Source organism: Centroberyx affinis, unplaced genomic scaffold, assembly GCF_046629955.1.
Source record: "Centroberyx affinis isolate AG114_WGS23_722 - 3 ecotype Tasmania unplaced genomic scaffold, CSIRO-AGI_Caff_v1 ptg004126l_1, whole genome shotgun sequence".
NCBI lineage: Eukaryota > Metazoa > Chordata > Actinopteri > Beryciformes > Berycidae > Centroberyx > Centroberyx affinis.
This window is the reverse complement of record NW_027281900.1, coordinates 268,183-295,179: the sequence shown is the minus strand read 5'-3', so window position 1 is coordinate 295,179 and position 26,997 is coordinate 268,183. Positions and strand designations below refer to the sequence as shown.

Genomic DNA, 26,997 nt, shown 5'->3' with positions numbered 1-26,997 from the left:
TGATTTCCTTATTCAGCCACACAATAACAAAACACCCTCAGCTCAGAGTGCCTCAATGTGATGCCTCAGTGATGTTAGTATTGCTCATGGGCTTAAAACAGAGTGGCAGGTTCCCATTGGGAGGAAACCATTTAATCAGAAGCTACAGACATGAGCTGGACTGGATACTAGTCTCTTTATTTGTCTTTTACACGATCCATTTAATTAACAATTCATGTGGCAGCATCCGTTATTAGGCGGTTTGTGGCTGTCATTGTGGGCATCAAGCTTGTTTTTTTTTTTTTGTCTATTCAGCCTCTTTTAAACCCCTGTCCTGAAAATCCTTCCCTCTCCTCTATTTTAAGCCGGGGGATTTCCACTGTTGATCTCTTTCTCCACAGGGTATTTCAGGTTATTTTGAAACTACATAACAGTTCACGTGTCCACTCCCCCTCGGTGAAGACAGACCCCGTAAACGAATAAGATTTGAGGTCGTGGACAGATCCCATGACTCTGCACGTTGCCCAGATGGGATCGTTCTTCACCTCCTGTTGTTTGCAGTGACAGCGGCTGACGGTGCGAGACGCCTGCAGCCCCGGCGTCCAGAGAGAAACGTCACGATGACAAATGTCCTCTGCCACCACTTGGTCATCTGCAGGGCTTAATAAACCTGCGGCTGACCTTTAACAGAAAGCTCACAATCATCTCCATCTTCATCTCCGTCTCCGTCTCCAGCCTCCTCTTATGGGCTGGAGAGACAATGACGCAATGTCCTTAAATGAAGGTGGTGAAAAGAAAACCTTTGCACATTTAAAATGGTTTTCACAGCAGTGTTTGAGCCAATATTCTCTACTCCAGCTCTCTCTCCTTCTCCTGCTGGGCTTCTGGTTATCCTGCAGATTGTAGAAAGAGAGATTCTGGTGGAGAGGATATCAAAACACTTTGTTAGGATGTGATGAAAGGTGAGAATAAAGCCTATCCATGAAGAAAGCCACAAAAATGTTGAGCCTGTTTCCTCCAGGATGAGCTCTCTGGGCTTCTGGCCGCATTGTAGTTTCTTGAGAGGGAGATTCTGGCAGACAGGAGATAAAAACACATGGTGGGTTAGGAATGTGATAAAAAAGAAAGAGAAGAAAATGAAATCTTGTGGGATAGATATTATTCCCACGGTGGCCATTTTGAATTTATGTCACAGTCAGGGTGGGAAACTCTATTTATCATTTATCGTCTCATTTACTCCCTGCTGAAAAATGTACTAGAAAGAAATGGGTTTTACAAATCCAGAGGGATATAGGCTGAAATTTTAACCAACTTCCAGATAGAGTTTCACACCTGAGTGTGATGTCAGTTCAAAATGGCCACCGTGGGAATAATTCTGTGTTCATGTACGTGTGATCGAATATATCAGAAAAACAAATTTCCTACTAGGAAATTTTATATGAATGCCCTCCAAAGTCAGATGATTAAATTGGAAACTGAGAAACTTTTGCTACCCGAGTTTCTGAGTTATGATGCAATGATGACCTTTAACCTTCTCAACATGGTGAAAAATAAAGTTTTGTGTCAGTCAACAGTAAGAAAATACATAGATTCTCCTTTATTGCAAGGTTGTAGTTACCCAAACTAACCTAACATTTGTTGGTGACACTTTACAATAAGGATACATTAATTAAGGGTTAGTTAATGCTTAATAAGCATTAACTAACCCTTGTGTCTGGTAATCATTTACTAATGGTGTTCATGTTAACTAAGGTATTAATTTATACATTATTTAATAGTCATCTTTATAATCTATTAAATAATGTATAACTTAATACCTTAGTTAACATGAACACCATTAGTAAATTATTACAGACACATTAGTTAACTGTTAATTAAGGGTTAGTTAATGCTTATTAAGCATTAACTAACCCTTATTAAGCATTAACTAACCCTTAATTAATGTACCCTTATTGTAAAGTGTTACCCATTTGTTTGAATAAAGTTTGTCAAATTAACCGGTTAAGCTGCAGGATGTCTGTGTTTGTTTATCGTTTGTTTATCATTTGTCTTCTGGGTTAAATTTTTCGACAAAACAGCACAAGAATGCAACCCGGATGTCGGACTTTCCCACCAGCACTTGAACGTACAATAAGACCAGTCGAATAAATACTGTGCCTCATTGTCATATCAGTAAGAAATCAGTCTCAGTCCTTCAGTCTAAAGCTACTCTCTGGAAACCTATTTGTCTCTTCATCTCAGAGCCACGGACAAACAGTTTCCCAGTGGAAAAGTGTGGCCTTATTTCAACAGAGTCTCATAAAGCTGCCCCAAACGTCAAGATGTGATTTTAGCAGCTCTCAAAAGCTCCATGAGGGCCAGTTAATATCTGTGGGAAATGGATCCCGCCCCCCGTGGAGAGGATAGATACCAGACAGAAGCGGCCGGCGGTGGCTGGGGAGGCTGCTTGATTGATGATTGGAGTTTATTGCCTGTCAGTCAGCGGCTTGACGTGTGAGGCTGTCCACAGCTCGCTATATCACGCTGTCCCACGATGCACCGATCACGAATGAAAATCTCACACTGATTCGGTTTTGAAGCCGAGACTCGGAGGCTGACGTGTAACTCAAACCAGCAGTCGGCAGTCTGCAGGCTCACTGAATTGTGTTATGAAACCATTCAGAGGCATTTGACATGCTGGGTGATGCTTTTTTCATGACTAGGCAATACTTTTACCTGATTTTAATGTGAATCTGTATTGAAACCTCTATATAAAAGGACTAAAGCCAGCTGTTAGTAGGGACTAGCATCTCTATATTATAATAAGATCATTGCCTTTTAAGTGTCCATGTTTGTGAATGTATCAAGGATTGAGGCAGGAGCATAGCACACCCAAAAAATTTTAAGGAGGCACAAATTCACACCAGCATGTCTACAATGCAAATCAGCAGAAAACACTGATAACAAAGCAACAGTAAACACATCGTTCCTCACTAATGAGGCAGGCATCCCTTGGACCAATCAGCAACAAGATGCATCGTGTACTATATTTAAGCAGTGAGAGGGAGTGTTGATATCCAGTATAACAGCAGAACCTCTAGTGTGATATTGCTTTTATACAGCAGTTCTATAAAGAAAGCCATTTATCAAGTAACGGAAATTTGAGACAACAGGTTAGGATTTTTGTCTTTTTATTTGTCTCCGCCAACAAAAGCAGTTCCCTCAGGATTCCACTACCAGCTGTTGCCAAGCAACACATAAAATGTTTGTATTAGAACAGCTGTAAAGCGGAGTGATACATGCAGTGAAACGTCCTGTATATCAGCACTCATGGAATGCCTCCTGGCCAATCAAATGACTCGATCGGAACTGAAATGAACTGCTGTATAAATATATACGGATATCTGAGTTCGCAAGCGAGTTAGGAAGTTTTGAGTTAGAGTTTCAGAGTTTGACATATTCACCTTTAATTATAGCGCCTCCATCAGGCCGATCAGTGTAATGTGTTCAAACACCATACAGTGCCAAAAATGCGTCATCCCTCCAAGTTTCGTCAAAATTGCACCAGTGGTGTGTGAAACATTACGATTGAGTTTAAAATTTTGACCTTAAATTGTATCGCCCTCATTAGGCCAATCACCAATAATTTATAATGATAGCTGGATGTGTGTAGCAAAGTTTGTGTCAATTAGACTCACGGTGTAGGAGTTAAAATTTTGATTAAATATTTAATTGCGATGGGACAATAAAAACACATATTAATGGGACTGTCCCGCTTGGCAATAGCTGCAATTTCAACTACAACCATCTTGGGGAAGGAACTAAAAACATGAGGAAGGGGAGGGTTGTTTAGCGAGCAATGACACAATTACAATCATCCTAATACTACAAAGGGAAAGCAATTAAAATGTTGATTGTATAGCCAACCAAAGAGATTTTTGATACCAATTATGTGGAAGAAATCCCCTTTTAGTTTGACATTTGTTATTTTGTGCTAGTGTCCTTGTTTGTGCAGGAAATTGTGCCCACGTCACCTTGGACAGCTGTGAGATGAAACCGTAACAGGATAGGAGACGGTGTTCACACTCTCATCTTCTCACAAGTGCTCACTTTAATTAAGGCTTGCCGGGAGGAGGACAGGAACTGCGACATGCGAGCTGCACTTCGGCACTTCGCTCTGCTGATCGCATCGCTCCTGTCAAACATCTCCTGTCTGTCTCTGTCTCCTCTGCCATGATGCATCCTGCTTCTTACGTTATCTAAGCTAAACTTGGCATGACATGCCTGAAAACATGTTTTGTAGAGCGTGAAACTCCAAATAAAGGATATAAAGGCTAATGGGGAACACCACCTAATTAAAAAAATATGTTAAATGATGTTTCATTCCAAAATGAGGCATAAAACATTTGAAAACATGACACCCACTTTGATTCCTGGCATTGAATTTAAAGCAGATTACATATTAGGCTACTATTAAAGTTAGGCCTATTATGAGTTATTTCAAGACGTTTGCTTGCAAAAAGTAATATTTTAGAGGATCACATCATTTGTGTTTTTGTAATATTAGCTGAAGAATTTCAGCAAATAAATGTTCAGAAAAAGGGTACAAAGGATTTTGACCAAAATCTCAAAATCTTGACCGAAATTTTCACCAAAATCTAATCTAAAGAACAGATCAGATGTTGACTATATGTTCCTTAAGTATCTGGTTATCATTTTTATTTCATTCTATTTATTTATTTTGAGTGAGATACTTTTAGAAGCCCCTTGGGTTTCTTGGGTTTCTGTCTCATCTGCAGTTCCTCTCCATTTTCCAGGTTTTGAAAACATTATGTTCTTATGCTCTTTTATTTTCCTCTTAACTTCTTTTTTCCTATTTTAATTGTATTCTTTATTTTAATTCTTTATTATATCTTTGTGAATAATATGTTCCTTATTTGTTTTATACTGGGAGGACCCAGTTTACCCTGTTTGCTGTGCATGTGACAAATAAACACACTTGAACTTGAACTGTTTAACTTTCACCCCATTTGTGACGGTCACGCAAAAATGACCGAATGCATGAGGTCATGATCTCCGGTTTGACTGACAGTGGGTGAAACACAACACTGCATGTGGATGGGGAAGCCAAACACCACACTGCAGCCTCTTCACAGGACTCAGTGGGACTTTTAAGGGACAGAAAGTGTAGAGCTTCAGCCGGAGCTGCAGAGAAAACACACCTGTGGGTAAGAGCAGAGACGAGTTACCACTTACAAAGTTATCTTTATGTTTACGGTTAGTGTTTAGAGTGTCATAACTTTTTAGACATAAGCTTCATTTTCTGCCTTTTCCTGTGATTAGGATTACCTCATCTGTTCCACCTCAACTCATCTTAGGACTGTTTTCTTCCATCAGCAACAAGGATGGTGAGTATTTCCCCTTTGTTTCATATTATTTGTCATCATCAGACTAAAAAGCCTAAAAAAAAATATGGTTAATGCAAGAAGAACTGTTGAGAAAACCCAACTCTTCTTGGAGAAATCATGAGCTGGATGGTATAAAAACAAATTCCCACATGTGTGCTGGTTCACTGTACAGATATTAAAGTGGATGAGGTTTAGCTGCAGCACCAGAGCTAAACCTATATGTTCTGTGTAATGGAGTGTGTCCTGACTCTTCAAAGGTCAGTGCCTTCTTAGGATGATTGGGGACCAGCACTGCATGAGTCAGTCTTCAACAATACACATCACAAATAACTGTCACCGCGGCTCTCATCTGCATGCGATTTTTTCTCTTCACAAATTTAATTGAATCCTCAGCTCATTAAAAGGACTTGCTGTGAAGATGCACTCATTAGCGCAGCATTGCAGCAGCCGGCACCTCCTGCAGAGCGAACAGGCACTGGCATGAAAAGAGAAGGAAGGGCTTCATTCGATATCCTTGATTTGATTTGATCCTCTGCAGCCTGTTCAGAGAACTTCAGACTGTCTGATAAGGTTGATAAGTTGATTTAAGAGGCAAGGTGTTGGCAGGACAGCAGCTTCGGCGTGACGGTGGTCTAATTTGCACCGTCTCGTGTTACCGTTCACATGGAAACTGCAGGTGCTGTGTGTGTAGCCCGCCTCCCCCCCCCCCCCCCCCCACCCCCGGGATACAGTTTCATCAGCTGGGACTTGGGACACATCAGAGACACAATGATCCCTGATGGCACTTTGGCTGAGAGCAGCAAAGCACAAGCTCAGTCGCCGCTGTGCGATTTGAAAAATTTAAATAGTCAGCCACAGTGATTCTTCATGGCTGGTGACATTAACAACAGCTTTAACCACTGATTTAGCAAAGCTAATGACGTGTCTCCCCTCTGCTCAACAGGCCCACTTTGCATTTGTTGATTAGTGCTTGCTCAAATAACTTCTCTGTCTTGGCTTTATTGCTGTTATGACCGTAATAGCAAATAGGAATTATTGATGTTCAATGAAGAAAAATACTTTACACACATCAGGAACCATCTGCATGAGGAATCTTTATCATTGTCCTGAAAACCTTGTTAATTTAACTTTATTTCCGACACATATGTCCATATTAGCAAAGAAAGAGAAATATAAAAAAAATATATATAAAAAGTACAGTACGAGGACAAAACAGCACAGAAATATGTACTTGTATTTCCAAAATGTCAAATTTTCAGAAACTAAGAAAAACAACCCTGTTTTCAGCTGGATAGCAATACATTTTGATGTTATTCAGTGGGTTGTGAAAGGATTTCAAAAGCCTAAGAGGTCTGAAAATTTTTGTAATCCTTAAATTTAAGTTGAAGTTTTCACACAACAGCAGTAATTTGTCTCATAATAGTGTGACAGTCACATTCTGACCTAAGTTGGCATAAACATGTCTGCAGAAGATGTATACTGTATCTAAATGTTGTAGGAAAGATGGAAAGTTGAATGAAGTAGCACTATTCACATCCTAGTAATGAAGTCATTGGTAACGATTGAGTTTACTGCAGGAAAAATGTGTATTTTATGTTAAGAGAGAATGCGGCCCTCAGTGTGAGACAAGATCAAGGCTGTGTGAGAGAGAGACGCTTCAAGGTAAACATCGTCACGATGCGGGACGAGGTCGAACGTGTTTGTTCTCCCGAGCACATCATCACACACAGAAGCTATTGAAACACGCACAAAACAGATGACCAACAAAAGAAATTATGAAGAGAAAGCGTGTGCGAGGGGAGGGGGAGACAATATTCTTTCACATCTCCCACCTGCGCGGGGCGGCGAACGAGGCCGAGGCCGAGGCAGATGTTTTATTGCTTTTTTCTTCAAATGACATTTCCCCTTGAGAACAATACAAGTACAAGTGAGAGAAGGCACTTTTTTTTTCTCACATTTTTTAATTCCCCTGCATGACACAAAGCAGCAACCAGACTTGCGGACGGTTAGCTTTAGGATTCGACCAATATGGGTTTTTTAAGGTCGATACCAATGCTGATATTTTTATGCTGAAGCTGCTGATAGCCGATATTTTGCGCCAATATTCAGTATCTTTAAGTTTGACAATTTTTATGCCCCAAAAATGAAACATACTAAGTGTTTCCCCCAGAGTTTTATTCTTGTCAGGGTGGAAAAGCCACTGAAATGGCATTTAGAGCATCATGTGACACTAAAACTCTCCACTGAAACCAATACGAAGGGCTTTTAGGCGGATTAGTATCTATTTAAGGCAGGGTGACCCAGTTCACTTGTTCAGCGGCAGGTGATACTCACTTACTGTCTTTAAATGAAGAGTTAATTTACACAAAACACTGTTGAACAATTGAATTGAAAAAATAAAATGTGCAAAGAAAACAGTATTTCATTGCAGGTTTTACAGGCTGTGTTTATGTGGCTGAGATCAGGGAGGAAGCTGCATCATATCAAAGGAGGAAAACACTGACTGGCCGATATCTGATATGTAATAAAAGCCCAATATCAGCCTGATATATTGGCAAGCAGATATATCAATCTAATCCAAGTTAGCGTAAATGCAATTGGATCTATGAAGAATCATAGTGGAAAATAGTGGAGCTCCAAAGCTGATGGTCGAGTGAAATGGGCATTGATCCAGTGTAAAATACATGCATACTTACACAAAGGCAGAGGTGGGGACTCAAGTCACATGACTTGGAGTCGAGTCGGACTTGACTTTCAATTGTACTTTGATGACTTGAAAAGGTTTCTAAAGTCTTGACTTGAGATCTTGTGTTTGTGTAAAAGACTTACATTGAAAGCGATGAGATTTGTTCCAACAGACGACTGAATTTAAATTCTGTTTTCTGAATTTGTATGGAATGATTGAATTTTCTTTTCTCTTACCAAGTTTTTATCCTATTAAAACCATATTGCATTGAAAAGTGCTAGATATTCAGTTTTCTTTAAGATATTAAATTGACACTGGACTCTTGATTTGTTCTGACTTGACTTGGTGTTCTACATTTAGACTTGGGACTTGACTTGAGACTTGTGCCTCAAGACTTGAGACTGACTTGGGACTCCAGCAAAGTTGACTTGGTCACACCTCTGACACATAGAAACACACACACACAATCAAAGCAGCCTCATAAACAAGTTAACCTCTTTGAGCAGCTGTTTCCCCAACCAGGCCACAAACCATTAAGAGAACATGCAAAAGAAAAAAAGTTTGTTTAGTGTTTATGTAACATGTATTTCTGTTGCTGTCTTCCCACAGGCTCACAGAGGCAGCGTTCGACCTTTTGTCAACTTCAACGCCAAGCAGGATGCCGAACTTCTCCACAAAGCCATGAAAGGAATCGGTCAGTCTTTTCAAGATGAGCGCTACACTCCACTGCTATTTCCACTTTAACCACTCACATACAACATATTACTCCTGTGGCATGTAGTATGTAATTCTCAGGATAGTCCAGTATGTATTTCTGAAGAGAAACAACTCTCCCAAGACTCAAACCTGTACAGCCTGGAAAGCCTTTCAGGTTTTTTATTATTTTGTTAGGATAGGAGGGAGATGGCTGTGGGACAGCAGAACGTCCCGTTGAGCCTTCTGGAGGAGTCATGGGCCGAATTTAATGAAACATATGACAGGGGTCCCAAGTGATAACCTACATTCACACAAACTCTTTTCTTCTAACATCCAAGCAAGGTTTACAGTAGGCGATCACCCATAACTGATGGTTACATCCGGTTCTGTGTATTGGTATATTAGTCTAATCTCCACCGTAATCCAGTAAAAGCAATGTTTGATGTAATGATATGATAAAATATGTTTTGTTCATTTTTTTTGCATGTATTATTACACAGGTGTATATTAACACATGGTAAATAACTAGCTAACAATGTCAAAAAGTCATTTTTCATTTCATTGTGACTTTAACATCCTGGCCCAACAATACTATTTTGGCCTCTATTCTGTTAATGTTACCATAAAAGTGATTTTACTATAGTAATATCTCTAAACAATGGACTGTGAGGATTAACTAGTGAGGTCAGTGTGCAGGTCAGTTTTTACTGAATGGACGACGACACCTTCATTTGGATTCATTGTTTGACCTTTGACCTCATTTTCCTCTCTCAGGTCATCTAATGTTCATCTCTGAGATAGAAAATGGGAACTTCCTTTTTTGGTCATTAGTGTAAATCAATTGGCCTATCAACAAATTAGAGGTGTACTCAGAAAAGGGTTTAGGGATTAAGCCTCTGAATATACTAAATATACTTCTACTGGCCAGGTATCACATCCCAGCAGCACTTTCTCTCCCATGTCTCTCCTGCTCCTTCTTCCTGTCAGCTTTCCTACTCTCACAATTAGAGAAAATATTCACTGGTGAGTGGACTATATAAACCATGGAAGCAGGGTTGGGGTCAATTAATGAATTAACTCACCAATTCCAATTCAACTGAGGAATTGGAAGTGGAATTTGAAAAAAAAAAAAAAAAAAAAAACCTACAGTAAACAGAATTGGAACTGAATTGGAAATTCGATGTGTTTTTTTTTTTGTTTGTTTGTTTTTTTCCTTACCACATATCTGAGATTACACATAGTGTTATGTATTATCAATACTGAATATCATAAAATGTTAAAGGAGCCTTTCAGGTGGTATTTGGTGCATAACATGTAATCATAATCTATACATTACGATTGAATGTATTTGATTTGTTTAACTGTCTTTTATTTGATTCATAATGTTTGATTTATAATGTTTAGTAAGTCAAAACAAACTCTCTCAGTGGAATCATGGATAGTGGAATGGAAAGTGGAATTTCATGGATTTTAATGGAATTCAGTTCTGTTTCCAGTCATTTCAATTAAATTCCAATTCCTGGGTTTCCTGGGTGACATTCAAATTCCAATTCCAGTTCCAGGAATTGAATGGGAATTTACCATGCATTCTCAATTAAATTCATTATTGGCCCAAACCCTGCATGGAAGTATAAAATAAGAACTAAATGATGGAAGTAGAAGCAGGAAAACGACGCTCAGCTGGTCTGTCTGTCAGAGCTCATAACCTTTGGATTGGGCTTTGTGGCGTAATTGCCTTGAGAAAACTTAACAATCTCACCCTCTGAGGAAATGCCACAAGTCGTCTTCCGCTTGTTTGTCTATCTCAGCTGTTTTCCCCAAGGTGCTGCTGACTTTCAGGAGCTATTGATTGTTCAGATCATCAGCGTCTCCCATCCTTTCAACTGCTGATCTCCTGCTTTAAGAGGTCGGCTCTTCATTTAGGAGAATATTGTATGCTGTCAATCAGTTACCCTCATTCAGATATCGCTGAGGACAACAAACTCCTGGTGGAAGAAAACAAAATAATGTTTAATTAGCCCTTTTTAAGGAATGAAAACAGCTTGAAATATAGGTGCTGGGCAATATGGTTGAAATCGAAATCACGATCATCATAAGGAACTTTTTTTGATATCGACAGTATGTCATGATACGGCTCACATCTGCAAAATCATGTTAATCAAATTAATGTTCATCCCATTGAACTGAATGGTAATGTTAGGTACCTATATTAAGCAACATTCCTATATGTTCACTTAATATGTGACCTTTGACCCATATTTACACCTTAAGTGAGCATAGGAACGTTGTTTAGTATAGGTATTTTTCCATTTCTTCCTCAACAGTTTCATACCTCATTTTGTCAGTTTTTAAATAAAATTTGCTTGTTTTCACCAATTTAAACAGAGGAATTATGTGTCATTATGTGATATATCCCAAAATCACTGTATCATCACAGTATAATTCCACTGAAAGACAATAAGACAATAAATGATAATATTGAATTATCGCCCATCCCTAGTTGAAATGAGTTTCCTTAATTCTTTATCCACATTCTTGCATCTGATTCTGCTGCCTCACCTTGAAGTTCAACAATCTAGTTTTCTACATATTAATTCCTATTTATATTCTGGACCAGGTACGGATGAAGACGCCATCCTGATGCTCCTGACCGCGCGCAGCAATGATCAACGCCAGCAAATTAAGGCGGCGTACAAAAAGGCCCACGGAAAGGTGAGCTGAGCCGCTGGGAAATGGAACAGAGAGCTGATGACAGGCAGCAGCCAGACTAATGGATGTTATCCTCCTCTCTCACCAACAGTACCTGGGTGACGCTCGCCCCGGGCTCACAGGGGGCGACGCTGTCTGCTATAGCAATTAAGTGTACATAATCTTGTTTGTCCGTTTATATTTTTCTATTGTCCCCTCATTGTTTTCTTTTGCTGTATGCAAGGCCAGGAAGGATCATGGAATTATCATTAAAGGAAAAATCCACCCTTTTAAACACTTAAACAATGCTTTAAAAAGCAATCTGTGATGTTCCTTGAATTTCTGGACTATTTGAATATTTTTCTTATTCCTATGGATCAGTGGTTCTCAACCTTTTTCATATCAATGACCCCTAATTTAGTCCACATTAGGGCCACGGACCCCCATTTGATGAGATTTTGTCTCTTGGACCCAAATCTGAGAATATTTTTTATTGTCAGATATGATTTTGTATGGAATTCCATGTCTATCTGTACTGAAGGTAGAGAGATAACAGTGAAATCACACTTTCAAGTTACACCCATCTTTGATTGAAAGCAACAGGTTTACGCCCCTTCTCTGCAGGTTGTCGAAATGAATTCTGGGAAATGTAGGAAATCACTAACTGAAGTAGAAGTGGACGAGGCAGGTTGAGGGAAAGTGGGTAAACCAAAAAATGTAAATTACAACATTTCATCACAAAATAACTCCTGGAATGCATTGAACATCACAGATTGATGATATCTAACATAATCTATCATAAACACACACACACACACAAGCTCTGGTAAAAGCTCTTTATATGTTAATTTTGACTTGACTTAACTATTAACAGATCAGGAAAGTAAAATGAGAAAAGAAAGAAAACTGATGGTCAAACGAACTGAGAGTTGGCAGACTGGATGGGGGAATTTTCCCTGAGAGATCTGATATATATTCAGCTGCCAAAGAAGATGAGTGCTGGACTTCTCTGTATATTGAACAGCACCTGCAGTGGATCATAGGGTCCCCTGGGTGTTTCGGACACACACACACACACACACACACACACTCACAAACACACACACACACACACACACACACACAGATATGCTATCATTCATGCCTTCCTCTAATTCCATTCAGGCCATGCTCCCAGAAATGCCCAAATCTGTGATTAATTGCATATAGAAATCAATTTTAGATGCAGCCGTCTGTGAGTGATAGGCTGCTGTGTGTCGTGACTCGTGGGTTAGGGGGATAGCGCACAGTAAATATACGATTTTTCTGTAATATATAGGCCACATGTCTTTTCCTTTGCCAACAAATATTTCTCTGAAACTTTAAAAAATACAGCTAATTACATCTGTTTCTTCTGTTGAAACACATCTGAACGTCTATACTTGCATTTCACTGGTTACTTGTTTTTTCTGTTGTTAATTTGTTTGTTGGGAACCTAGTATGGTTAATGAATTCAAGAGCTATGGGTATAAATGTCTTCCCTTTGGCGATATTTTTGTTTATTCTGGTTAATTTTACAGCATTGCAGTGTTGCTAAGTTAAATGCGAAACAAATACAATTATTATTGTTCTTGCTCTCATTATTGTTACTCATCATTTGCCCACAGGACTTGGTCAGCGCTCTGAAGTCAGAGCTGGGCGGGCTGTTTGAGAGTCTGATCGTGGCCTTGATGACCCCGTCTGTCGCCTACGATGCTTCCCAACTGCACAAGGCTATAAAGGTAGATATTAAACCTTTTCTTTCTCCACATGAGTGAGTTCAGAGTACAGGTCTCAAATACAAATGAGTTGAGTTGAGTAAAACCTAGGCACATACTTGCAGACATAGTAGAAGGACAACAGGATCTCATATAGAGGCTTTACAGTTCTGGCATAAGTCTATCTAATATACAGTTGGGCTATAAAAAGGAGAGATACCTGAAAAAGTGGTGGTGTCATAGGTAAAAAAAAAAAAAAAATCTGATAAGGTAGATTTGTTTCTAAATCTTACTGTGAGTAAACTGTCTTGTTTTTAGCCCTAGTCTCTACTCTAAAACACTCTGAGTTGTAGCTTAAGAGTATTCGACTCAGTTAACCTGAACAAACTGTTGGCTAGCCAGCAGGCTGCATTCCAGTGCGTCTTCTCGGGAAAACATGGACGCAACAGCTGTTGCCCATTAACGTTAACGGTAGTTTTCTGACAGCTCTAGTTACGTTAGCAGGTTCATACAGCTTCATAAGACTTCTATCTAACGAAGCGCAAGTCAACTGAATTACGTTACAAATGGAAACTACGTTTTCATAACACAAAAACTACATATCAAGTAAAATCAAGTTTTATTAAGTACAAATTGATGCCGTGACGTCAGCTGTGTTTATGTCGGACAACTCTGGCGGAAAGAATTTTGTCCAACTTTCCGACTGGGAACTCCGACTTGAACGACCGTTCCTTTGCACTTTTCCGTGTTGGAAGTCGTTTTTCTCCGAGTTCTGAGTACAGTGGAATGCAGCTTAAATTAGCATCGCAATAATGTTCAATGGTGGAAAGAGTACTAGAGTGTCCCACTAGAAGTATTGTTACTTTGCTACTTATTTTACTTAAGTAGAAGTAAACGTACTGGTGTAAAAATCTACTTTACACTGTATGTAAAATTATTAAAGCAGCTCATTTAAAATGTAGCCTATCAGAGTAAAGGTTGAGCTACTTTTTAGAAAAGAGAACCTTGTTGGCTGTGGTCATTTAGAAATTACTAAATTAACTGCACAAACAAAGTAAAGCAGGACTGCTCTTCTCTTCTTTGCTGACTGACTGCTTACTGTGAATGGCTCCACAATTTGTGAATTTACATCCAGTTTCTGATGCTTATGCAGAGACACAGCATTTTTACTCTGTAATGGATGTGATTTAAAATGTAGTGAAGTACAATACTTCAGTAAAAATGTACTTAAGCAAAAGCAAAATTACTGATTTTAAGAAATACTCAAAAAGTGCAAGTACACAAAAAAACAACTCAATTACAGTAACATGAGTACATGTAATAAGTTATTTGCTACTTACCCCTAACATATTCTACTGTGTAAATCAGAGGTGTAAACAAAACTAATAGCTGACCAGATACTATAGTTAGGCTATTGTAGCTAACTAACAAGCTGACGTTATCTAAACACAAAACTGATGAGGCCCATCAGTGGAAAACAGGTCTAATGTCCCTGAGTCCTGTTTTGGTAAACCGCTTTCTCCATAATGACAAACATCTTTCATGTGCTGTCGTTTTCATAAATCCTTTAACCTTGCCTTGGACCCCGCATCTCCTTCAGGTCTATGTAGGGTCAAAGGTCAGGGCTGCTGTTTTATTAGAGCTACTCTGGAGAGACACTCCCCTCTTATTGTGTTTGGATAGTTGGGACTAATGGGACTGCTTCCCTTAACATGTTTCTGTTTTGAATTATGTTCCGCCTGCAGACTCAATCCATGTTGTAACACCTGGGAAATACTTAACGGGCAACACAGTAATCCTTGTGCTTACATTTCTCGTCATATCTATCTCTTGCACCCAGCATTGCTCAAGGCTTGAGATGCTCCATCGAACCGCAGGCACAGCGTGGCTTTTATATCGGTACTGTAGGCTTGATTTACTGCTCAATTTCTATGGTATGTCAGACATTTTCTCTCTCTTTGAGGCACAAGAGATTTAGCTGTAATGCTCTTTTCAATTGCAATCAAGACCCATAAACTTTGGAGCCTGGGTTGCCTGAGGAAAACACGATTAGCAGTCTCTGGATTTTCTCATAACATACAAATGAAACTCATTTTTAGCTCTCATTATGCTCCAGTTGTATTTACATTTACATTACCCCTGTGAATGAAATGTTCAATCAAAGTGAAGGCAAAGCACTCAGGACTTGGCCTCCACATTGGTATTAAACCTACTGCTCAGTTTGTTTGGTACGTCAGACATTTTTTTTTTTTTTTTTGCTGTAAGGTTAATTACGCTGAGGCATGAGAGACTGAACCATAACATTATAATTCTCTTCAGTATTCGCTATTTGAACTTAGCTTACTCATTCTGTGATTACAAAATTCATTAGAGTCCTGTATTCACAAAGTATGCTTTCTATTTTCTTTATCCTCAGCCGTTTTTTAGCTTTCCAACAAAATTGTTTACACAGCATAAAATGAAACTTTAATGATCTCTAATTATATTGAGTTCCATGCTAGGGGATTTATGGTAATCTACTTAAAAATGATGTGTATTTGCATATATGGCATATTTGTATGTCTAGTTTGCAATAGCGTACATTTGTATTACTTTTCTACACAGTATAAGTATGTTAATGCCAGAATATGCTGTGTTGCTACCAACATACATTGCAACACAAATGCATTTTGTCTCAAACTAGGTCCAACTCAAGCATAACAAAGTATGTACATATACATTATATATATACTGCATATGCCATTTATTTACATATATACATACCCATATACCCATTTACACAGATATATACTGTATATATACATACTGTATATACGCACCATGACTGAAAAGGGGCAGGAAGAAGCAAAACTTATAGTACCTGCCTTTCGTAGACTCGTGGATTAAAAATGGCGTCCTTGTTAAAATCTGTGGAGTTTATCCACGTGTTGTGTTTGGTTCCCTAGGGCGCCGGGACCGACGACAACGTGCTGATTGAGATCATGGCCTCCAGGACCGGACAGCAGATCAAGGACATCATCAAAGTCTACAAGAAAGGTGACTTGCTCAGCCATGACATAGCGAGGAAAAACAACAAAAAAATAGTTTACAAAGACTGTAATTGATTAGTTTGTTATTTTTTCATGGTTTCTTGTGAGGAAGTGAGATTTGACTATCAACTACGGACATTTCACCAGTATGTACCAGTATTGCATGAGTGCTTTACTCAAGAGGATTTCCTTTCTAAAGCAATGAAGAAATAAACCATATGGATTTATGGGATAGACAATTTATCTGACCTGTAGAGATTACAATGGGTAGTCTTGTGTGTTAAATTCCTTGACAATTTAACTACATGTGTGTGGTTGTGGCCTGAGGGCTATCAGCCTTATGTACTGTATATTTTAAATTCTGTAAAATACAACCAATCAATCCTGGACTTTATATTAGAAATGGTTGCTCCTATTTCATCTAAACTTGTCGTATTTACAGTGTAGAGCTCTGTAAACTTCAGCCAGCAGATGTAGACAAGTTGTTTTTCCATTGTACAAGTGCAGCACCAGGCCTACTATAGTACAGTATCAGCACCCTTTGGTTTGTAATACTGAGAAGTTGTGCATGTTGCTTGCACGTAGGTGCTGGGCGATATGGTGGAAATCAATATCACGATAATCATGAGAATTTTTTTTGATAGCGATATATATCATGATATGGCTCACGTATGCAGAATCACAATAAATAATCAAATCAATGCTCATCCCATTGAACCGAATCGTAATGTCAGGCGTGATGTCAAACAAGACTGAAATTTTCAAATAATATTCCTGCCATACCTCAGTTTTTAAATAAAATGTGCCTGTTATCAAAAATTTAGACAGCAGAATTGTGCATCACCATATCCCAAAATCAACCAAATCATCACAATATGATTCCACTGAAAGACGATAACTGATAATATTGAATTATCGCCCCGGCCCTACTTGCAAGATGAAGATACCCACTCAAATTGGACACTACCAAATATGTGTCCACCTTTGTAAAATCCCTGCACCAAACTGAAAAACTGCACAAACCGTAATGGGAAATAGCACTTTACAGGTACGCTGCGGAAAACCACAACGGTGAGAACAGAGGCACAAAGGGCCAAAGGCAAATAGGCCAGTTTATTTGATCCGGACAAAAGAGAAGGCCAAGCTGTCCGTTAGCCGACTAATCAAATCGCTGCCGTCCGAGATCCCTCTGCAAAACACAGGACGGCCCACTGGGGTCGATTGCAAGCAGTAATGGTTGTTGTGAGCGGGGAAGTGTAAGCAATCTTCTGCCCCTCTTCTCCCCTTTCTTCCAGACTGCGGTGGCAAGCTGGAGAAAGATATCTGCGGTGACACGTCAGGACACTATCAGAAACTCCTGGTGATCCTGCTGCAGGTAGAGAGAGGAGGAGGGGGAGGGGGAGGGGGGGGGGGGGGGAGAGGGAGAGGGGGGCGGCTGTCGGAAGGACTCATCTTTCCTTTCCTGATAATGAGAAGCTCTGGTGATGCCATTAGAAAGTCATGAGAGGTTTAAGTGTGGATTGGGGAAGGGGGAGGAGAGGGAGAGAGAGGGAGGAGAGGGAGAGAGAGGGAGGAGAGGGAGGGGAGGGAGGGGAGGGGGGGGAGGGAGGGCGCGCTGCATACAGTTCAGCTTCTCAGGTGTGTTTGTTCTACAGGCAGAAATGTAATCTTCACGGCTTGCCAGGTTCTGAGAGACTCGGCCGATAATGTAATCTTCATGGGTTGCCAGGTTGAGAGGCTCTCAGCAGGACTGAGGTCACCGTGTTTCCATCCACCCTGACCTAATTTTGCTTTCCATCCATCCATCTGTCTGTCTCTCTGTTTACCTGCCTGTCTGTCTGTCTGTCTGTCTGACTGTCTGTCTGAATGACTGCTCGTCCGGCCGTGAAGGGGAGCAGGGAGGAGGGGGTGGACGAGGGAAAGATTGAAAAAGACGCCAAGGTAAGAAGAAGTGACAACAAAAACCCTGCAAAACCTGGCATTTTTTTTGTTTTATAAAGATTTTTTTGGATGAAAGACAACAAATAACCCAAACTTGTTCATAATTGCATGCATGGAGGTTCTCTTAAATGTACCTGTAGCATTGTTAACCATCAATATATCATTGCCAAGTTAATTGTGATACCTTGGTATATCACTGTAAACAAATAAAACTACGGTCGAGACGATAGGTAGCCTCTATCTATCATTTCTCAAAATTAAGACCACATTACCCATAAACCCTGTTGCTTCCTGTCGCAAAGAGGATGTTGCTTCTTGTCCCCCCTCCACCTTTCTGGTTTCACTCCGTGTGTTTGTTTGGAAAACGAAAGAAGAAGGATAAGAGCCAATAACAGCCCTTGATAACTCTGAATATGCATTCAGACAAAGTAAGCTAATGTGAAGTTATTCTTCGTGTTTGGTGCCGTAAAGCAATTTCCCCGTTTGCCGTAAAGCAGTACAGCAGATTTCCCGCAAAATCTGACCTGGTGGCACAATGTAAAATGCAGTGTAGAGGCTTCCAATCTTTTCAGCAATGGCCTCATTTGTTTACGGTAATTATATGAATGTCTCAAAATGAATGTGGTCATGATTTATTGAGGTTAAAATGCTGCATGTAGCACCTTTAAAGAAAGAAAGGATATGAACAAAGGCAAAACCTTACATTGCGGGAAGACGACCACTGTGCTACAGAGCAGAAATAATTAGATTTCACTTCTTTCAAATGTCAACATGTTAAGGATATGACCACATTCTTGAGGCTATTCTCCAAAGTATAGAGAGCTAAAGGCCAAGAGAGCTTTGAGCACATCACAGCGCTCTCTGAAGAACGGTCAATACCATAAATTGATTTAAGGATATTAACTTCCTGGAATGGAAAATCCTGTTTCTTCAGAATGATTCCTCATTATTGATATTGAGTTATAAATTGGGAACCAACACTAATGACCATGTTTTGTGATCCTACATGCATCTGACTGGGTATTAACATGTTGCTAATCCTCCTTGATAATGGTAATTTAATCAATAATAGCATCGTTCCTGCAGTGCAAAAACATGGATGGAGGTACATTCTGTGATCAACTGAAGCAGAAAAAGCAGTGTATAATTAAAAACAAATAATGAATTAATTAGGATGAATGAATCATTATTTGTTTTCATTTGATCAATGATGAAAAATGTATGTTGTTTGAGCAACTGATGAGCTATGGAAGAATGGTAGAAGGTCCCACATCAGCGCTGTTATTTCTGTTCTGTCTGTTTGTTCAGCTAAGACAAGTCTCTACAAGGTTACTGTGTGTGTGTGTGTGTGTGTGTGTGTGTGTGTGTGTGTGTGTGTGTGTGTGTGTGTGTGTGTGTGTGACTTTAGGACTTGTATGCTGCTGGTGAGGGCAAGTTTGGCACAGATGAGGAAAAATTCATTACGATTCTTGGCAACAGGAGCACAGAGCATCTCAGAAAAGGTGAGTGTGTGTTTGTGTGTGTGTGTTTGTGTGTGTGTGTGTGTGTGTGTGTGTGTGTGTGTGTGTGCGTGTGCGCTAGTGCATTTGCTTGTTATGATGTGTGTATGTGTCAGTTGATTATTTTACTTCTAAAATCCTGTGAAATGGAGTGTTACTGACCTCTCTAGTCCTATACACTTAAAAAAAGATTGATAATTTTTATTTTATGTTTATTTAACTGGCAAATCCCATTGAGATCAACAGGTGAAGAGAGCAGCATTAGACGTTGCAGAGAAACAACATCCACTCAACATCTGTTATTCTTTTTATATAGTCCTACTTCATTGCACTTTATTATTTCACCTCCCCATTTACGCAAACACTTCAGTCCTCCAGACAGCGAGTCCCACGTAAATAAATCATAAAGCATGCAGACGGGGTCAAAAGATTCAGTTACTGTTCAACTAAGTGTTAGAATGGACAAGGTAGTATGATCGTTGATGGGATTTTTGTGCACTACAGTCTTTAAGTGTAGCGAGAATGGTGCGATAAATGAAAACCATCCATTCAGCGGCGGTCCTGAGGGCACGGGTCCGTGGATCCATCCTGCCTGGTGTCAACAGCACAGGCTGTTCTTGGTGCTGTAATGATGTGGGGAATGGTTTCTTCATGCACGTTTGGTCCCTTAGTACCAACTGAGCATCGCTTGAACACCACAGCATACCCAAACATTGATGCTGAGGTGCAGCACAAAGAGCCAAAGGTGCATTCCTTCATGGCCACAGTCTCCCCTTTTTTTCAAATGGAAACTTCCAGCAGGATAATGTGGCATCATCTCAAGAAGGTTTTTGTAACATGACCCATGACCTTCCCTAGATCTAAACCCTGGTATGAGCAAGAATGTGCCACTGAAAAATATTGTTGATTCACCTTGTTGAATCCACGGCTCGAAGAATTTAGGCTGTTCTGGAGGCAAAAGTGGGTCCTTTGCAGTACTAGCTAGGTGTACCTAATAAAGTGGATACTGTACAATGCAATAAAATGTACAAAGCAAAATACAATACAAATAGGGCTGCAAGTAACGATTATTTTCATTGTCGATTAATCTGTCAATTATTTTCTCGATTAATCGATTAGTTGTTTGGTCTAAAAATTGTCAGAAAGTTGTGAAAAATGTGGATCAGTGTTTCCCAAAGCCCAAGATGACGTCCTCAAATGTCTTGTTTTGTCCACAACCCAAAGATATTCAGTTTACTGTCATAGAGGAGTAAATAAACCAGAAAATATTCACATTTAAGAAGCTGGAATCAGAGAATTTTGACTTATTTTTCTTAAAAAATTACTCAAACCGATGAATCGATTATCAAAATAGTTGCCGATTAATTTAATAGTTGACAACTAATCGATTAATCGATTAATCGTTGCAGCTCTAAATACAAACAATACAATACAAAATCACATACTGTAACACAGAAAGCAAAGGAAAATTTGCTATACAAGCATTCAAAAAGCCAACCTAGGTTTTTGTTAACATGTACAGTTTCGTCTCACATCCCGAAGTAGACACACTGATGTGTTGAAAATGGCACAACCGTCTTAATAGTGGAGGGGGTTTGTTTAACTCTCAAAGAAACATCAAAGTGTCACTGTGATTGTTTTGTTTCCCATAGTGTTTGACGCCTATAAGAAGCTGTCTGGCTCTGATATAGAGGACAGCATTAAAAGCGAGACCACTGGGAACTTGGAGAACTTACTGCTAGCTGTTGGTAAGACCCATGATTTATTTGGATGATACTAGACATAAACACAGACAGTTTGAGCTCAGGGGAGGTTTTTCTGACATGCATGTTAGAATGAAATACTGTACAACATAAGGTAATACTTGAAAGGAGAAATCAATGCCATAAGAAAAAGTACTAAGACAATCCAATGTCAGATTAACAAGAGAAAAACACCACATACAGTAAATTTGATAACAAAGAACCTTGTCAATGCCTTATGTTTTTTTCCATAGTGAAGTGTGCCAGGAGTGTCCCAACCTATTTTGCAGAGGAACTTTATGGATCGATGAGGGTAAGTATCACTGTCCCCCAGTGTCCTAGTGTAGGTCTTTGTGTCCCAAGGTATTTTCATTTTGTCATTTTGTCTTATGGTAACTGTCTATATAAAGAGTTTAATTCCAAAAGGAGATATCTACAGTGGCCAATGGGTGCAAACACACTACAAGGGAGAGAAACATGCTGCATCTTCAGAAACAACACAAATTCAAAAGCACATATGATCATACAATCATTCATATTTTTGAAATTTTTGAAAAGTTTAATTTCAAGTAGCAACATTTTTCCACTGTGGATTTATAGTTGTTTTTGGAACAAAACCCTTCAAATCCTATAGCTCCATACCCTAGGATATATTTCTGTGCCCTAGGTTATGTCTTCTAGGCTTAGTCTATATCATTGGCCTTGTTAAAATGTCTGAGGGTATCTCCCTAAGTCGGTAGGTTTATATGTCTTAGGGTGTCTTGTAGTGTCGGTCTATGTCTTGGAATACGTCTGTATGGGTGGTGTATGGGATCACACCTACAGTTCATTTTCTTTGCTATGAACCGTAGTGGAAAAGTGTACTTTGTTTTGTTTGTTTTGCTCCACACTGCCCAATTACAAGTGAACCAGGGCTTGTAAACAAAAGTCACATGAACTCACATGTGGCTCGTTTATTGGACAGAGTTTTGGTAACCTGTCATCCCACCAGAGTCAGAGATGTGGGCGGTGGGTGTTCATAGGTAGGCTGCCAAAGAATTTCAACTCATCTTGACTCCAAGTTTGCCCTCACTTCATGTTGTTATACTAGGCTTTCCAAGAATGACAGGTGTCAACATCCGTATCCTTATACCCAGAACACCTTGAGCTTTTGGGTCGTTTCCTGTAGTTGGTTGGGATTACATTATCATTCCTAACAAAGTGAACTGCAGTTCCCTTAGAAAAGGTCCATTTGGTGCCACCTGAGTTTGAATGGCATTGGTCTTATCTGCCCAAACAATCCAAACTAAAAGAGTAAATGCTCCAGAGTTCAAACAGACTGCTCCAAACATGCTGGTGTGAACATGTCCTATGTTCTAGGCCAGTGATTCTCAACCTTTTTCATATCAAGGACCCCTAATTTAGTCCACATTAGAACCACAGACCCCCATTTGATAAGATTTTGTCTCTCTGACGCAAATCTGAGAATATTTTTATTGTTAGATATGATTTTTTCCAGAATTCCATGACTATCTGTATTGTAGGTAGAGAGATACCAGTGAAACTATGATCAAAACAGTCATTCTTCTGCATTCTCTAATTGTGTTAACTTCTTGTAAATGAAATAATGATGAAGTTTAACAATTCATCAATTTGCCGGGGACCCCCTGGAACCCGCTCAAGGACCCCTGGTGGTCCCCGGACCCCACGTTGAGAACCACTGGTCTAGGCTATGTCTGTATGTCTACAAGTCCCTACATCTAAGGCCTATATCATCTATTTTGTCTGAAAGCGTGTTGCTTTATTGTCAAGCACACACTGTTGCAAGTGGAAAGAATTCATGTGTTCAAACAAATTTTGCACCCAACTAAGAGAAAAAGAAAAAAGACTGCACACTTACTTTTACTGTGTCCATAATTTATTGAATGTTGTGACTAGAGGTCTCATTGGGTATCGAATCAGAGCTGGTGTTTATTTCAATAAATTATGGGAACTCTAGAAGTAGTAGTGTGCAGTTTTTTTTTGTATTGTATTCCCTGTGAGTAACTACAACTTCTTCAACACCTGCTGAGTTTTTTTTTTCAAGGTTGCATTCAGCACATAATTAACCACTGTTAACACACTGAGTGACACTGTTTTTGTCTGCAGTTCTTTGTCTTGGTCAAAGAAGGATACTACTCTTTAAAATCGTGTTTTAAACAGCTTGATGAAGAAACTACTGAGTCTAATTGAGTTTCATATCTTGTTGATTGACTCCAGTTGTTGTTCTTATGCTTAGCGCGCTGGAACTGACGACGACACCCTGATGAGGATAATGGTGTCTAGGAGCGAGGTGGACATGCTGGACATCAGAGCCAGCTTCAAGAAGATGTACGGAGCCTCGCTTTACACCACCATTCAGGTACTGTACACTAGAGTATAAAGGCTTACAACAATGGGCATCAGTTTTAATTTCTGCCACTAGGGGTCTCTCAATCAAAACAATGACAAAAGACGTAGTTTGATGACGTCGTGAAGTAGCGTGGGATCATGGGAGTTTTTTTTTACGGGGACAGCTTTGGCGACAGAACGCGCAGCAAACGGGAATGAATAATCGTGATCCGTCACGAGTGAGCGATAAAACACATAGAATGAAAAAAACAACAGAGCGGCTAGAGCGGCTAGCTAGCTAGTTGGCCGGCTTCCTTCCTCGCTCTCTGACGGATCATCTGGTGTTTCCTGTGTTTCCCCGGAAGTTAGGGGGTAAAGGGGATATGACGCCATTGACAGGCGACCAAATGAAACGCACCGTTACCTTGAATAAAATTACGGATTTCTCTGGGTTTGAACATTGTTGGAAACATTTGGGATAATGTAAGTACAAAAAAATATATAACACAGGTCTAGTCGTTCTTAGATATTTTAATGTGGAAATGTTACATATTATACCTTTAAACTAACTTCAACATGTTATAATGTTTTGATTGATCATAATGTGCAATTATGATGTTGCATAAGCAGTCTATCTTGTTGGAGTTGCCTGAAAAGCTAATGCCAGTAATTGCTACAATCGATTTTCTCAGTGTTTCTGTATATTCCTTTAGTGTTTTTTGGAATCTACTGTCAAATTAGGTAACCCTTTAAATTACAGGCCATTAATTACACAGGATACGTGTATATTACTCAATAATTTCCAGTCATTCTAATGCTATAATTACTTATTACATCTATATTACTTAGCTATTTCCAGCCATTACTACGTAATCAATGGCATGTAATTTTTTTTATCTTTTGGGAAAAAATAGCATTGTTGTAAGATTTTCAAAGTGTAGATTCTCTCCAATATCTGCTCAGTTTCCCCTCCTGACATACTGCCTGACATACTTGCACACATTCAAAAGCACCAGCTGGGTGTACTATGGTTATGCTCTTACACCAATCATGTCATGCAGTGATGGAAAGGACAGTAAGGGAACTACGTCCTTTAAATGCCTTGTACAGATTTATTGGACTGATTCTCTGCTCTTCACACAAGCCCAGTGTATGAATCTAATCTCTCTGGACCCACTGTTCTTATTGCCTTCCTCTACCATTAAAGTTCAGCGGACAATCATTTAAAAATACTGACACCTTCCCTTGAAAAATTGCTACTGGTACAACTCATTACTGAGTTATTAGAAAACGTAAGACTTTTGCAACATTTTTGAGGATTAAATTATTGTGAAATATTGAGTAAGGAATTTTAGATATTATATTATAAAAAGGATATATACCATTAAATCATTTGAGTCTTTTCCACTCCTGTTACTTAGATTTCCCTGGTTGATTGGGCGGGTAATGTCTCAAATCTTTCTGAAGGCTAGTCTACTCTTATTCCCATTGTACATCCAGTAGATTTTAGTTGCAGGTGGAACACTTTTCCTCCATGTCATATCACTGCTGTCGGGTAATAAAAAACAAACAAAGAAACATGACTCTCTCTAACAAAAGCAGCAATTTGCCATTTCATCCCAGATACTCAAATTCATTAAATTAATATTTAGCAGGTTGGAGTTTTAGAGGCAGAGCTGCTCTGGAGCCATAAATAATCTGAATGGTTGAGTTAAACCTCAGTGGGCAGAACCATAGTTTTTCTAAAGTAGAAAAAGTTAGACTGAAGCCAAGTGAAAAAGACAAGGAATAAGAGAGGAGGAAGCTAATATTATGAAGCACTGTGCTACTAACTGAAAAATGTAACCTAGCTAAACTAAGTTATCTAGGTTAACTAGTTAGCGTAGCTGACCAAACAAGTTCAAACCATGTTAGCCTATAGCTATGTAGGCAAGCTGGTTAGCTAGCTGCTGACCTTCCAAGATCATGAATGTCATCGTAATGAATGAATGAAAAAAAAAAAAGTCATTGCCATTTATATTTTGACCAGAGCTGCCTCTTTGTCGTTTAAGTTTGCCACTTAGCTAATTTGAGCTCTGAAAAACGGATTCTTTGGCTCCGCCCACTGAGCTTTAACTCAACCAATCAGATTATTTCTGCCTCAGAGAAACGTCTGTTGAACTAAAACTCCAATCTGTGAATATTTGTCACTCCAGCTGCAAATATTTATCACATGCTCAGCAACCTCTGAACAGACTTTATTCCCAGCTCATCCCTTTCCTGACCAGCAGCCTCTTAATAACTCCCTTCATAAATTACAGAGATGATTCAAAAATTGATTAAATTAAATTCCCTGGGTAACATAAAGCATAGGGAATTCAGTCAGTTCTGATATAACTGTATTGAAGGTGCATATATATTATCTTTGGCACTCGGCCTGCAGCCTAGTGCCTACGACTGTATCACAGCCATGCTGATATACAATAGAAGAGCACTCCATCTTGTGTGATATTGCTTAAATAACTTCCTGGGTGACAGTGTGGGTCTCCCTAGGGAAATGTAGTCATTTCCACCCCTGATGACCGGTATTTGGCTAGCATCTGGCTAGCTTGGCATTTAGGCTACTTGATCGCTCTACAAATGCTGGATCATGGCTTGTTCTTCCTTGGAAATAAAGAGTGGACTTCTGTATTTTGTAAGACTGATCTCATATAAGCATCTGTCTGTTTCTCTTTTTTTTTTTTTTTTAGGAGGACACAACCGGAGACTACCAGAAGGCTTTGCTCTACCTCTGTGGTGGAAATGATTAATGACGCTGCTGTTTTATGATGAGCACAGCAGCACTGAATGATGAGCTGTGATGGTGCTGCCAGACAAAGCTATACCAGAGATGAGGTTATCGATCCACAGTTGTTGATTCTTTCTGACATTGGTTTGCTATTGATTGAATTAGCGTGAATTACCCTGCTTGTCATCTTGACTTATGACATTATCTTGGTCAGGAACTAAAGGAAGAGCAGTTAGTTTAGAGATTCATTTTAAAGCTCTTGCCCTATTGTTTTTCTTTAATGTAAAACACAATATAATCAGTACACAACTCTACAACAATACACATATTCAGTTAACACAAGAGTTTCATTCCAAGATGAGATATTCACCATTTGAAAACAACTGACACAGACTCTTACAAAATGATTGCTGGCATGGAAATTAAGCAGATTAGTGGTTACTATTCCAATTATGTGTTATGTTAAGATCTTTGTTTTAAAATAGTAGATAGGATCAT

General features: G+C 39.3%; 1 protein-coding gene across 1 annotated transcript; it reads left to right on the top strand.

Moving 5' to 3' along the window:
* The first annotated feature begins 7,043 nt into the window (after positions 1–7,043).
* On the top strand, positions 7,044–26,521 carry anxa5a (annexin A5a). Its single transcript, XM_071542571.1, has 12 exons — positions 7,044–7,064; positions 8,662–8,746; positions 11,366–11,460; positions 13,083–13,196; positions 16,118–16,208; positions 17,497–17,576; positions 18,092–18,142; positions 19,551–19,644; positions 21,294–21,389; positions 21,638–21,696; positions 23,641–23,763; positions 26,462–26,521. Exons 1-12 carry the CDS (start codon positions 7,044–7,046, stop codon positions 26,519–26,521), a joined length of 969 nt encoding a protein of 322 aa, XP_071398672.1.
* Positions 26,522–26,997: the final 476 nt, after the last annotated feature.

Bases quoted from the DNA above. Each gene is read 5' to 3' on its own strand.
- anxa5a (XM_071542571.1), top strand. From the start codon at position 7,044: ATGCGGGACGAGGTCGAACGT. The intron at 7,065-8,661 runs GTTTGTTCTCCC...GTCTTCCCACAG, and splicing joins TGCGGGACGAGGTCGAACGT to GCTCACAGAGGCAGCGTTCG. The intron at 16,209-17,496 runs GTGACTTGCTCA...CCTTTCTTCCAG, and splicing joins CATCAAAGTCTACAAGAAAG to ACTGCGGTGGCAAGCTGGAG.